This window comes from Mastigoproctus giganteus, chromosome 11 (assembly GCF_048544385.1).
Source record: "Mastigoproctus giganteus isolate SK-2022 chromosome 11, ASM4854438v1, whole genome shotgun sequence".
NCBI lineage: Eukaryota > Metazoa > Arthropoda > Arachnida > Uropygi > Thelyphonidae > Mastigoproctus > Mastigoproctus giganteus.
In genome coordinates this window covers 32,504,555-32,520,320 of record NC_143585.1, presented here as the reverse complement: position 1 = coordinate 32,520,320, position 15,766 = coordinate 32,504,555, and the positions used below count along the sequence as shown (strand labels likewise).

Below are 15,766 nucleotides of genomic sequence, written 5' to 3'. Positions count from 1 at the left end.
TCCAACCACATAACTAGCTTTTACAACAGAATCTGTTTGAGTTGTTATTTTTTTAAAAAAACTTTGTTGAGATAATAGACTTTTTTTCAGTTCCGCTATTTTGTCTTTACAACACATTCCTTGATACGCACTAAATTTCACAGCACGTTTTTGCGTGTAATGCCTTTTCAAATTGTACTCTTCAAAAACTGGCACAAATTCCTTACAAATTAAGCAGATTACCTTAGTATTTGCCTTGACAAAAATGTAGTCATCTGTCCACTTTTCGTTGAATAATCTTCCATCTTCTATAATTTTTCTTTTTTTTTGATTCGGTTTTCTTTTGAGATGCTGTGGAAGCCATGCTGGAATTTAAAAAAAAAAAAAAAAAAAAAATAGATTGAAAATTAGAAAGTAAGGTTTAATAATCAAATAAAATGCTTACATGTCTTCTATATAACCAAAAATGTCTGTCGTTTACAAAGGTAGGTAGGAAGAAATGTCAATAATCACTGCGTTTTACTCACCAAATCGCCACAAACACACGTAATGTCTGCACCTTTCTTCGATGTCAACTCAACTGTTTACAATTGCACATTGAAAGCCATACCAGTGTACCAGTGGCGCACATAGAGAGACATATTGCGTGGTAAAAGTAGGAAGCAAGAGCATTAGCAAGAGCAAGAGCATTAGCGCACCAATTGTTATGTCGAGAAGTAACTACTCGTTTGGGCGGCAATTTTGAATAAATACAATTATTTGAGAATGATTTTATGAATCTCTCATTGCTAAAGAACGTCGTGTTTAATTCAAAAATTCATTGCTTATAAATTAATAGCATGTTAAAATTGTATTTGTAGTATTATTAATGGTATTTTTAATCGCAATCTCATAAAGTTTGTAAGTTTAAAATTTTTTGTTGGGCCGCATGCAGCCCGCGGGTTGGACAAGCCTGGTTAAGCATTCTGCCCAAATTTGTATAGTAGTCTTCCATGCGCAACACTGTCAAAAGCATTCCTGAAATCCAAGTATATGATATCAAAATAATTTTTTTTTGCATCCAGTTCCTTTGTAACCACATTATAATATCCAATCAAATTTGTCAGACAAGACTTTCCCTTAACAAGCCCATGCTATGTCTGAATTATTACTGCATTCTTGTCTAGATGATCATGCAATCCATCGTTAACCAGTAACTCCATTATTTTCTCTGGAACAGAAGTTAAATTAACTGGTCTGTAATTACTTGTTTCACCCTTAGATCCCTCTTTATGAATTGGGTTTACATTTGCACATCTCCAGTCCGTGGGGACTTCCACTGAATCCAAGGATGCTCTCATAAATATGGCTAAGGGTTTGCCTTCATTTGCCTCCTCCTTTAATATAACTGGATAGATCCATCCACCGTGGGTGCCTTTCTTATGTTTAACTTCAGCAGTTTCTCCTCCACTTTGCTCTCAGTTATTACAAAATCATTAAGCAACCTGTTACCGTTTAATAATCTTCTAACATTTACCTAAATTCAAAATACTCATTCAGATTATCAGGTAACTCAGCGGGATCATCAACAGTCGCACCATTGGTATCAAGTGAACCAATCTGATTCATTCCCTTCCTTTCAGAGTTTATATAAGTAAAGAAGTCCTTGATGTTTTTCTTACCATCCTTTGCCAAAGATTTCTCGTAATCTGCCTTTGCTTGGCTAATTTCTTTTTTGACTTGATTACGTACTAGTTTATATCTATCGTAGGCTTCTGTGTCGCCTGATAATTTATATGCATTACATGCATTTTTCTTCTCTGCTAAGAGTCTCATTAGTTCATCTGACATCCATTTAAGCCTACACCTTGAACAGTATTTCTTAATCGGTATGAAAAGCTTAGTAGCTTCCATGATTACTTCCTTGAATGCTTCCCATTTAGAATTTTCTGCTGGTATCATCATCAGTCACTTTTGTATCATAATTAGTCAACATTGAAGTTACCTTTACGGAACAAAAACCCTTCCCTTTACCCCTGATGGTAGTAATACCTTTAAGTAAATCCCACATCAATACTTTGTGATCACTGCCACCAGTGGTTCCTTTATCTGCAAATTCTTAATACACGAATAATCACTGCGGATAACCAGATCAAGAGTCTCTCTCTCCCTCCTTCCCTCCCTCCTTCCTTCCTCCTCCTCTAACATGTTGCTGTAGAAAACAATCATCCAGTAAATCCACTAAATTCTTGCTAATGTGCGAGTGACAAATCCACAAGTTCCAGTTAGTCTTGGAAATTAAAATCCCCCTTTATAAGACAGTCTGATTTGCTGACCCACTCTCTTTCTCTGTACAGTTATTTGATTTGCTCATCAGAATCATTAGGCCTATAATTCACTCCTTCTCTCATTTTTGCTTTCCCAGTGCTTACATCACACCAAATTGACTCAGCATTGCACTGACCATCCTTGTCAACTGGATGCACTTCCTTAGATATTTTGTGTTGCTTAACTAACTGCATAACCCCTCCTCCCTTCCTATGCTGTCTGTCATTTCTGTACACATTGTACTCCCTGAATTCCCATTCTATACTGCTTATATCAATCTGACACCCTATCTCTGATATTCCAACGGTATACACTTTTGATGTCTTGACCAGCACTTCAAATTCATCAAATCCATTTACTATATTCCTAGCATTGGTGTACATGAAATTATACATTCACCAATTCTTATTCTTAGTTACCCTAACACTGCTCATGTATTTATTTGTTCCGTGTCCTAACAAAACAAATGAAAATTGTCAGTGGAGCACAAATGTGTAAAATGAGAGAAAAGAGGCACGTTCAGGAGCTTTCTTAGCAAGTTTGTTTAGAATTGTTCTAATTTCCTTCTGTTGGAAGAATACAAGAGGTGTTTAGTTTAGTTTTTTCTTTTTTTTTGTGATGGTTGGAGGTTATATTTATCAAGATCATTGAGAAAACAGAAGAAAATTAGGATGCTAATAAATCAGAGTTATCTATCAAATTTCCAGTGAAAGCTTATTATTATAGTACAGTCAATCCTCGTATAGCACGATAGTTGTGTTCCTCGAAACCCTCGTGCAGTGCAAAATCGTGCAATATGAACAACATTTTGCCCTATGGGAAAAATAGGGTTAGGTGCCGACCACCCAAGATTGAACGCACATTTGTAACCAAAACATTACCAAACACAATAAATAATCATAATAAAATACGTAAGTATTTTATTACAACTATTACGTAATAAAATATTGCTAATGCTTTTGCTTCTATCGTAAGCAAACTTGTTTTTTGTTTGATTTTCTATCCAAACAGATGACAGCTGTTCGTTCCATCTCTTCCAATTCTCTGTGTCTTAATCTAATGGATTTTAATTACACTTTGAGGTTGTTCCTGCTGTGAAAGTTGTTTTTATTTTATCCGCATTCTTTGTAATTCTCAGCGTTGCCTCATTTAGGTCTGTAGCACGTGCAATATCACATGGTCTTTCATTTCGCTCAAAGCATTTCACAATTTCATATTTTTTCTCTATCGACAGAGGTGGACTGGCCATAAGCCTTACCGGGAAAACCCCGGTGGGCCGGAGGCCGGTGTGATTTTGGCCACAAACCATAGTATGAGGCCACTATAAATTTTCCCGGGTAAGAATTTTTGACCCGGTCCGCCTCTGTTTATCGATATTGCTTTTCTTTTTCTCTCTGAATCTATAGTGTCTTCACCAGGATGCTTCCTTTTCACACCTAAGTATTTTATTCATTTTTAGGGAATAAAGCACAATTCCAAAACGAGACATGCTTCATACACATAAACAGAGCTGCGCGCGTGTAGCAACTGAATAAACAACACTGTAAAGGCACAGATACACCTCACATTTTACTAAAGCACATTTCTAGGGGTTACTACCAAAAACAATAAAAACAATTTCCAGTTGCGTTTCTGCTAGTGGAATCTGTTATAAACTGGTAGTAAACTCGATCTAATTGCATTTGCGATTATACCGATAGCTGGAATTGTGTTGGTTTTTATGTTATTATGGCGAAATGTGTTTCCCCTTCACTGATATAAAACACATTTTCAGAATCTTCTCTTCATTCCTATAGTGGTGCGTTCAGTTGGGGTGATCCTGCGTTTGACTGTCATTTCTTGTAAACACAGGTGAATCGTGCATAAGCGAATTCGGTTCGTATTATATAAGATATCGCTCCCCTATTTATAAATCGTGTATGATCGAATTCGTGTAATGTAAACACGTGTTATACGAGGACTGACTGTACTTACTCTAAGATTCATTGTTTAGGGTTAAAATTCAGGGTTTTTCTTCTGCCTTACAGAGGCTATGTCAGCAAATAGGAGAAACCTTGGAGGCTGCCTTAATTACAAACAACACTTTGAACCCCATCTAATTCTGTTCTCCCTAATCTTCAGGTTGATGGGTGCAGTTTTCATATCTTGTGTCACATCTTCATTCTGCTTCTATCTCTCAGGATTATTCCCAGACTCCACCTTAGCATTCTCATTTCTGCTGACATTAAATCTTGTTCTTCTTTTTTTCTGATAGCCCAGCACTTTGAGCCATATAACATACATTGCCTTACCACCTGTTTGTGAATTTTTGATTTTAGTTTGGTTGGCATCTTCTTGTCTTTCAACACGCCAGACATTTTCATTCACTTGGCCCATCCAGATTTTATTCAACGTCAGATGTCCAGTTCACAGTTGCCATTAGTGTCTAGCACTGACCGAAGCCAAGATGCCAGATGTTTGGAGTGAGAGTCTTATAGTTCTGGTATATAAAAGGAAAAGAGATATACAAGACTGCAAGAACTACAGACCCATCAAGCTAATGAGCCAGACAATGATGTGGTTAGAGATGGGTTGTCGAAAGAAGACTGAGAGATAAACTGCAGGATCAGATTACCTAGAACCAGCTTGACTTTATGAATGGGAGAAGCACTCCTGATACTCCTGTATGCTATAAATTCATACAAATTAGTTAGAACATAATGGGGCAAAAACTGGGGCTGAGTGCCAAAGCTCAATATCACTTCCATCAACAAAAGATGGTCATCAAGATCTTAATTATTCAAGTCTGTATTATGTCAAATTGAATAGCAGAGTTTATTGAATATTAATATGATATGATATCACATTGGAATTGAAATTTTAATTAAAATTGAATTGAAATCATGCATCAGAACAGCAAAGCAAAAGGCTCAAGATAGTGAGAGTGCTGTGGCTCAGGGGAAAACTGATGGGGGTGGTTGCCCTTTGAACTACAGCCTTTTGAAATGTACTGCTTGGTTGATGTTTGTGGACTATCAGGAATGGGACATGATATTGCCAAGGGGAATGTCTTTGTGTTTGCTTGATGTAAGGAGTGTTTTTTTTTTTTTTTTTATGAAAACCCTGAACAAGAGAGGTATTAGAACCTATAGTCCTTAGTACAGTGCTTGGGTTGGAGGTTAAGAAGATGACAGAAGATATTTGTTGACGTTAGACTTGTACTTCTGTAGACTATAATTTTCAGGAAATACATATGAAGGAAGGTTGTTCCAGAAAACGGCAGGCAGTTGTCTTATGGCAGGTGTCCTATGGTGCAAGGAAGCCTGAGGCTTTTGCTGCACCAGCCAAATTAAAATTTTGAGTTACCCCAGACAGACAGACAGAGACAGAGAGAGAGAGAGAGAGAGAGAGAGAGAGAGAGAGAGAGAGAGAGAGAGAGAAAGAAATAGAAAGGAATCACCAAGAAAGAGAAGAATGATGATATCCATCTTAGATCCCTGGGTGTGCCAAGCCCATAATCACCAGATGTGAGCCACTGGGCCATCTCCCTTCTCTCACTTGGGAAGTGGAAGAGAACTCATATGGAAGTGATCACTTCCCTGTGATAACCTGCTTACACACTGGGAGACCATGTCTGCCTTTTAGGTTACCATGGTGGAAGTTTGATCAGCTAAGTGCTGCCAAAAAATTACATGTTGAGGCTGAATGTCATGATTTTAATGAATATTACAAATGATTATTGATTTATTGAATTATTATTGGTAATATAACAGGATTCAAGGAAGCAAAGTTTATACAACACTGGCCAAAAAACACAGTTGTGGGGACACTTCATTTGCCCATAACTTTCAATAATTTGTCCAAAACTTTGAATTTATTCATGCTGCCCACCTTCACCATTACAGGTGTCAGTTTATTCCAACAGTTGATTACTCTTTGGCTGAATACATATTTCTGCATATTAATAGAACAAGTAATGTCCTTTATTTGAAATCTGTTTCCCTTATGAAAAAATTGAACAATGATCATTACTCAATTAGATATAAACAACAGTGTGACTGCAAGCAGAAGACAAAACCATTAAACAAGATTGACGGATTAAAATAGGTTTTTGGGTGCAATGCATTATTACAGTGCACCTAAAAAAATAAAATATAAAATAATAATAATACTAAATAATATATAAGAAAAAAAGAAAGATTAGATGATACAGTCAAGCCATAAAGTGGGTGAACTAATTTCTTAGTTTTCTTGCAGTTTAGCATTATCTTAAAAACATTCAATTATAGAAAATAAAACTATCAATTGTAATTATTGAGATATAATTAATTAAATAAATGTTGCATTCTCCTGAGTTTTAGAGATGGGCTTAGTTTTCTCAGCCCTTGAGTTAGAAGAAGTAATAATGTTTCATCAGGTGTAATTTATTTTAGAGTAACATTAAAGTGATTTTTTCCTCTCTTTTTGAATAGGCTCAAGAAAAATATGAGAGAGAATTGATGCTTCATGCTACTGATGTACAACAGTTGACAAGTATTAAAGAAGAGGTATACTTTATCTTTTAAAATGCCATATTCCTTTATATAATATGTTTGTATAGTTAATTCATTCTGGTTGTGACAAACCAATACACGTTTGTTAAATGCTCTCATTGGTCAACTGTAAAATAATAATCTTCACACTCAGAGCGAATATTGATTGGCACTTTTCATCTATCACACCTGCCAGTTTTTTTCATTCATATTTTTTTCATAGTATAAATAATGAATGAATATACAATCGTCCTTTAACAAAGATATATAGTGGAAAATTAGGGTAATGTTAAAAATAGCAGAATACAGGCAGTTCCTGCTTTGAGTTCCCGAGTTTGAGTTTTTTTTTTTTTTTTTTTTGTAAGTATCAAGTATCAACAAAATCGAAAATATGAACATTAATTACAATAAATAAATGCTAAACATTCATAAATATGCATTTTGTAGCTATACAGTATTGCTGTAGTATTGTATATTCAAATTATTATATTAGGGCCACCCATAATTACTTACATATATCTGCCTATATGTTATGTCTGTTAATTGCATGTGTTCTATGGTCGATTTTGCCTGCTTTGTTGGACAAAAAAAAATCCCAGTATCTTGGGGGGGGGGGGGGAACCTTGCTATCTACACCGGAGACCAACTAACTCAGCCATGGAGTGAAAAAAGCCCATTAAAGTTCCTCGATTAATCGATGGGATTCGAACCTGGGCCTTTTCCACCCGGTGTGGGGAGGATGGTGGTGATGATACCACTGTGCTACCTGCACAAACTGTACTATTGTATAACTATGCTTACTACTGTGTGTTAATGTTTTTGTTCAGACAGATGAGAGTGGCTCATTGACTCATATAACATTAAGCAGTTACAGAGTGATTATTATTATTATATTAATACCACTCTTATACCACATGAAATTAATAATATAGTTTATTAGGCTGTTCACCTACATTAAAGTAACATTTTGGGTATCTTACCGATACCCATCATCAGACATGTCGAGGAAGAAAGACTGGTTGTGTTGCTTATCTAATTATCTAAGAAATTATCTAATGAAGTTCATTAGATAATTTCTTCTCTTCTTCCTCTATTAACTCATCCACATCTTTGGCATCAACCTCCAATTGAAGTAGGCTCTGCAACCTTTGCAATCTTACCTGTAACCTCTTTATATGATTTGTCTTTTTCAAATCCTTCAAAGCCTTTCATGTGCTGTGGGCATATTTTCTGCCCAGGCCTTATTAATGTTTGAGATGGCATTGTAAATATTGTAAGATTTCCAAAAGTCTCCTAACGTCAAATTTTTCTCATCGTCTACTGCAGACAGTGCCTGAGCAAATGTTGTGTGTAAATAGTATGCTTTTAAGTTCAAAATAACACCCTGATCCATAGGTTGGATGAGTGAAGCCGTGTTTGGAGGTAGAAATACAACCCTCATGTTTAAATTGAAATCATCTAGATGTGAAGGATAACCAGGAGCATTATCTAACAGAAGCAAAATCTTGAAAGGAAGTCGTCTTTACAATATTTTTCAGCCTCTGGAATGAAGCAGCATTTAAACCAGTCCTGAAAGAAAGATATTGTTATCCATGCTCTCTGTTTTGATCAGAAATGCACAGGTAGGGTGGCTTTATTGATGCTCTAGTGGTTTTAATCTGTAATATCCCGTTTCATTAGCTCCAAGCAAGAGTATAGCCCTATCTTTTGAAGCCTTGAAACCTGGCATTGTCTTTTCCTCTTTGGCAATGTATATTCGATCCGGAATTTTTTTCCAATACAGAGCAATCTCGTCAACTTTAGACAATTTGCTGCATTGAATAACTGCCTTCATCAATAATTTTTTCCAAAACATCAAAATTTTTTCTGTAGCTGCAGAATAGGCACTTGTGACTTCACCGCATACTTTAACATTGTGGAAACCATCACGATGCTTGAACCTATTAAACCACCCGTTGCTTGCCACAAACTTGGGTTGGGGTTCGCCGTACCTATCCTTAATACCTTGATAAATACTTGTTGCTTTTGCTTGAATGGTCATTAGACTCAGAGGCACTCGCTTCTGAATATGATTTTCAGTCCATATTATTAACAGCTGTTCCATCTTCGATATAGCACCTGAACACTGTTTTGTGATCACCGTTGATCTTAAATGTGTTGATCCTTTGACATGTTCCTTTATATGCGCACTGTCCTTTAAAATCGTATTCACTGTTGAAGCAGCGAGACTTAATTCCCTTGCAATAGATGACAAACTTTGTGCTGCTTTGTACTTCTTACTCATTTTCTTCATTTCTAAATAAATTTTGTTTCATTTTCTGGCACTGCCAGCACTTGCACCTTTCATTGGTCACTTTCCCTTCATCATTGTAATAAGTAAATTGGAACGAAGAGAAGTTTCTGAAAATTTGTATTTTATTTGATTGAAGATTTCAGTGAAGGGGAATACATTTCATCATAATAGCGTAAAAACCCAGACAATTGCAGTTATCGGTATTATTACAAATGCAGTAAGATAGAGTTTACTACCCGTTTATAATTAGATGCACGAACAGAAAAGCCGAATAAACCAGAAAGTGCAAATTATTTTTATGGTTGTGACCTCTTGAAACATGCTTTAGAAAAATATCACAAACCCGTTCAAAACGATTCTTATAATGGGAACCTATGATAACGATGAAAGGGTAGTGAAATTTCCATTATAAATATGACCTTTTAGAAAGATAAAATAGCTTAGTAATATAGCAAAATTTTCAACTTCCAAGGACTTGGAACGAATTACCAAAAAAAAAAAAAAAAAAAAAAAAGCCAACAACAGTGTGTTATTGGGTTCACATTACGATATTTTCACGATACTTCCATTATTCTTACAGGTTTAAAATACGTTTCCACGATTTTTTTTAAGTTTGCATATTTAAAATTTTTTTAAAAATTTCCATATGTCGGGGAGTTCCTGCAGTTGTGTCAAATAGTGGTATGAAGGCTGAGAGTCATCTCCTTTTCATCATCATCAAACTCTAAACGCTTTGCCTTGTTGCTGCAACCATACATCTCTGTCTACTGCTGAATGTTTCATTATCTCATATCCCCTAAAGTTTATTTTCCTCATTAGGTTTTCCAAACTTTTCTTCCTTTGGTTGTCCTCTTCCTTTCTTTCCCAATATTTTTCCTTCTGAGATATTCTCTAAAAATTTGTTATGTCTTAGAGTGTGTCCTAAAAATTTAGATTGTCTTTTTGCTGCCGTTGTGAGTAGCTGCCAGTTTTCTTGCATTTTGTTCAAGATGGATTCGTTGGATCGTCGCTCGGTCCAGCTAAAATCTTCAACATCCTTTTCCAAACCCACATCTCCAGTCTCTTGATATTTTGCTTGCACAATGTCCAGGTTTCGCTTCCATACAGCAGCACACTCCAAATGATTGACTTAGCAAACTTTTTCCTGGTCTCCCTGTAGATGTGTCTGCTGGTTAGAATATTTTGCTTGTTACTGAAAGCTTGCATGGCAAGAGTGATTCTTCTTCTGATCTCTGCAGTGCACCGGTTGTCCAAGTAATGAAATTCCCCAAATAACAAAACTGTTTCACTTGTTCCACTTTGTTGTTCCCCATTTTGATGTTTGTTTAAGGTTGTTGATCATTCTTGGTGATGACGAGTATTTTAGTTTTTTGTGCATTTATCTTTAGATGTGAATCTTGTAGCCTTAGTGATAGCCTTTCCAACATCTTACACAGCTCATGCTCTGAGTCGCTAATAATGCTATGTTGTCCGCAAATCTGATGCAGTGAATCTGTTGTCTATTAATCTTGATATTCTTTGCTTCCTGCTTCACATTTGTTATGGATTCTTCGATGAACATGTTGAAAAGGTATGGGGATAAAGAGCAACCCAGCCTCACACCTCTCCTGATCCTTGCTTCCTTTATGGTACCATTAATATCTATTTCAGTACGTTGTGTCTTGTACAGATGCAGGATAAGCCTTCTGTCTCTTTAGTCAGGCCAAAGTTTTTCATGACTCTGAACAACTTCTTCCATTTCACGTTATCAAAGGCTTTTTGTATATCAACAAAACCAAATGTGTTCTCCTATTCATTTCCATTCTTCTTTCAAGAATTGTTTTCATTGCTAGATAGGTGTCTAACAAACTAAATGAATATTTTGCATTTACATTCACCCATGAAGAGTTATTCAGGGATGGGAATGCCAGAGGTGAGTTAAACTCTGGCAGTGAGTTGGATGATTTTGTAATAACTACGAGGAAAGTGGAGGAGAAATTATTGAAGATGAACATAAGAAAGGCACCTGGGGTGGAGGGAATCTATCCAGTTATATTAAAGGAGGCAGAAAAGGAAGTAACCAAGCCCTTAGCCATTATTATGAGAGCTTCATTGGACTCAGGGGAGGCACTCATGGACTGAAGATGTGCAAATGTGACCCCAATCCAAAGGAGGATCAAAGGGCAACACAAGTAATTATACACTGTTAGTTTAACTTCTGTTCCAGGAAAATTAATGGAGGCACTGGTTAAAGAAGCACTGCAGGATCATCTATACAAGATTTCAGTTATAGCTCCGACACAGCATGGTTTTGTTAAGGGAAAGTCTTGCCTGACCAATTTGATTGGATACTATGATGTGGTCACAAGGGAACTGAATGCAGGGAATAACTTTGATATCATATATTTGGATCTTAGAAAGGCTTTTGATACTGTTACACATGGAAGGCTGCTGCACAAATTGGAGCAGTGTGACATTGGAGGCAAATTGCTGCTTGGGATAAAGGGATGGTTGAGTGGGAGAAGACAGTTGTAATCAGTGGACACTGCTCATCGTGGACTAATGTTATTAGTGAAGTCCCTCAGGGTTCAGTGTTGGATCCATTGTTGTTTTCTGTATTTGATATTGATGATGGTATATCAAGTTTAATGTCCAAGTTTGCAGACGATACGAAGGTTGGCAGGGTTGTTAAGGACACTAATGACAGTACGCTGCTCCAACAGGATCTAGAAAAGTTGAGCAGATGGGCTGAGAGGTGACAAATGTAAAGTTCTACATATGGGAAGCAGCAATCCCCACAGTGACGTATCAACTCTGTGGTACTACACTGACAGTGGTAGAGAACGAAAAGGACCTGGGGGTAATTGTGCAGGCAGATATGAAGTTTTCTGAGCAGTGCAGACGGTCTGCAAGAGTAGCTCATGGTGTCTTGTCAATGATATACAGGAATTTTTCTAGCATGAATAAGGAGGTGATTATCCCCTTATAAAAGGCAATGGTCAGGTCACACCTTGAGTACTGTATACAGGTCTGGAGGTCTCATTTTAAGAAGGATGTAGAGCTGTTGGAACGAGTACAGAGAAGGGCAACAAGATTAGTGAATGGAACAAAGGGTTGCTCTTATGAAGAAAGGCTTAAATTTTGCAAATTACAGTTTCTGGAAACTAGGCACCTGCGAGGTGATCTGATTGAGGTGTATAAAGGCCTTGAATGGTTTGAGCATGCTCAATGCTGATGGCATTCTTCCTCTTGCTCAGCATAATCATTTGAGGCACCTCTGTAGCCAGGTGGGCAGGAGCAGCAGTGCGTAGCACACGCTTCTTGATTAGATGGGGTTCGAGCCCATGCCCACCAAATACGGAGGATGCGGAAAGGTCAGGGAATGACCACCGCATATCCCCGGAGCAATATGGCCTTAGTTGCTAATGCTCCTAAAAACCAAATAACATAACATAACAGAATAATCATTTGAGAGGGCATAAATTCAAATTGAGAAAAGATAGATGTAGAATAGATGTGCAGAAATTTGCGTTTAGCCAGCTGGTGGGTGGTTGGTTGGTTGGTGGAACAGAGTTTCCATCCTTTGTTGTGGAAGTTGATAGCCTAAATAAATTTAAGGCTGAGCTGGACAGGTACTTGGAATGAACGGAGGGGTAAAATGGGAGTGTGTGTTTTTTTTTGGCTGATGCTGCATAAGCTTGTTTTCTTGCATCATATGCCTCTACTAATGCTAATGCTAGAAGCGCCCCCCCCCCCTTGTCCCACATCCAGTTCTGAAGCCAAACTGTTCATGATCGATGACCTTTTCTATTCTTTTCTTGATCCTGTTCTTTCCCTACATTCAAATTGAATTTGGATGCATGGGACAGTAGAGTTATAGTCCTGTAATTGGCACAGTCATTAGCATTTCCTTTCTTTGGAAGAGTGATTGTTCTGGTTTTATTAAAGTCATCTTGGATTTCACCACTTTCATAGATTTTTTGTGTCACTTGATAAAGCCTATCTTGCATGTCTCCTCCCATATCCTTGAGTTGCTCCGCCTGGACATTGCCTGGTCCTGCTGCTTTCTTGTTCCTTAATTGACTTAATGCTAACTCAAATTCACTCCTTGTAATTGTTGGGCCTTTAGCATCCTCTTCCAACTTGTCTTCTGTTTCAATATAGTCATTCTCATCAATTCTTCACAGCAGAGTTCTTCTAGATATTCCAAAAAGAACTCTACTGTGGAGAAGAAATAATCTCCTTTTGGGAGTTAAAATTAATTTTTATGGCATTACAAAATAAATTGTGCTAAATGTAAATAAAATATCACGAAAGTTGGAAAATGATGTGCTGTACAACTTTCTTTTTATATGCCTCCAACTAATGCAAGCTTTTTTTTTCTCGTGTCCTGATATGACTAATACAAATTGTCGACCAACTTGTACACTTAACGTGATCTCAATAACATGGTTTTGCAGTCAATATTTTTATTTGTCAATGGCATAAAAATATTTGTCAATATTTTTATTCCAGTGCTTTCTTTTCTAACAGGATAACAGTTGTGCAAATAAAAATTCTAATTTTTAGCTCTTTAAATTGAGAAAGGAAATGCGGTATGCTCTCTTGACTGGTTTGGTTTGGAAATTTTCCTTTAAAAACAAACCATATACTTTTATTTTATTTCCTAAACCTTTTATCTGTATTAAATACGTGATTTTTATTTATTTATTATTTTTTTACCCTCAGTATTGTCACTCTGGTCAGAAGAGTTGACAACTGCGGTTTGTTACACTGATGTACTGGCACAGTAGTTTCTTCACTGTTATAAAGAATTCCAAAACTAGGGGCTGTTAACTAAAATTACAGTGGTTGCGGATTAGATTAGATTGTAGGAAGTTTTCTTTTAGCCAGTGAGTAATTGATTTGCCGGAACAAGTTGCCCTCTCAGGTGGTTGAGGCTGAAAGTTTGAACAAATTCAAAGGTCAATTGGATGCATCCCTCATACAGGTAACTGTATGAGGAGGGAAGCATATAATTTGTATTTTCTTATCTACTTGGTGTTTTTTAACCCCTCACCAGTGCAGCAAAAGTCTGTGGCTTCCTTGCACTATGTGGCAAATACTATTTCTAGTTAACAATTGATCATGCTTTTTGTAGATGCATATGGGCTCGGTTTATACTATGTTTATCTCTGTCACAATGTTATCCTAGCACTACAACCAGTCCAGTAATTAACTTCTCGCATTGCATTAGCTTTCTGTGAATTATTCGCTTTATTTTGAAATCTTTAAGTTCTATGTGCATTGTGGTAATACAGTTTTTATAATTAGCTAAAAGGCTGTATTTCAGCTGGAACTTCTCTCTTTTCGTGATGTCAATAAGCAATTAATTTAAGTTCAAAAATATTTCAAGATTTGTATGTATTTAAGTGTATTGCATATTACATCAGTATGAGGATAATGGTGTTGATGGTGAGACATAAAATATCTGATGTTTCACATCATCAGCATCATTAGTTGTCATGCCTTCTGGATAGACGTTTAAATTGAGTACATAAACCAGGCAATACTTTATCATCCTATATCTCACTTTTAAAATTTAATAATGGCTTGTTGTAATATGCATAGAAAGTGGAACTCCAATTAACATAACTTTATCTTATTATACCAAAAATATTCACTTTTAATTTGTGCTAACCTGAAATTTAGAACTTATTTACTGAATATTAACATTATAAAATTCTTTCATGTTATTCTCTCTCTCTCTCTCTCTCTCTCTCTCTCTCTCCCCCCTCCCCTCAACGTGGGCACCTGTACGTGGTGAGGGGACCTCCCAGTGACGCTGCTGGACTTCCAGACTAGCATCACTGGGATCCAACGCCCACAGCCCAGGTTCCAGGCTTACATCAATGGAATCCGGCGTGTTTGCCGTGCGCTGCGACCTGTGGAAATTCGGAAAGGGGGATCCTGGTGGTTGAGGGGCCCAGCTTCAATACACCACTTTGGCCCCTGCTTCGACAAGACGGGAGGTCCTGGAAGGCCCGGCTAGGATCAATCGGCTAGTAGGCTCGCCTGCGAGGGTCAACCGTGTCAATGCCATGCCCCTACCCTCACGGTCTGAGGGACAGGATTCAGGCTGGCGGTGGTGCGGGTATGGTGTCTGGGTAGCCCTGGCGTCCCACTCCCGAGCGCATTTATTGCTTGCCGGGTAGTTGGCGTCCCTTTGGGCTCCATGGTGGGTGGGGAGCCTGGGCACTGAACCAAATAAAATTTCTACGAATCCTGATAAACTTATTTCTTCAGGGGCCCCAACCTGGTCCCTATCTGAAAACGACGACACAGATACACATAGCATTATTGCTAAAAAGAGGCAGCGAACGGAATTACCATCAGGGCCTGTCCCAAGGTTCTTAATTATGCATTCTACCAATGAAACACCGATTGGTAAAATGTCGCCCTTTTTTATTCAAAAAGGGTTAGACGGGTTAGCAGGTGCACCCAAATCAGTTAAGAGGCTTCGTTCTGGAGACCTTTTAATTGAAACTAAAAATGACAGGCAATCTGAACATCTACTCCGAACAACATCAATCGGAGGAATCCCTATAACAGTGACACCACACAGAACACTCAATTCATTGAGAGGTGTCATTTCGGAGTGGGACCTTCTCGACGTAACCGAGGAGGAAATCTGCTCCGAATTAAAACCACAGGGAGT

General features: G+C 37.5%; 1 protein-coding gene across 2 annotated transcripts in view; it reads left to right on the top strand.

Annotated features, from left to right (window-relative positions):
- Positions 1 to 15,766, top strand: part of Mgtor (nuclear basket protein megator) — a 676,213-nt gene that overhangs the window by 293,546 nt on the left and 366,901 nt on the right. For both annotated transcript variants that reach the window (XM_090385135.1, XM_090385134.1), the window contains exon 27: positions 6,738 to 6,812. In XM_090385135.1, coding sequence (XP_090241261.1) covers positions 6,738 to 6,812 — 75 coding nt within the window. The remainder of the gene's footprint in view (positions 1 to 6,737; positions 6,813 to 15,766) is intronic.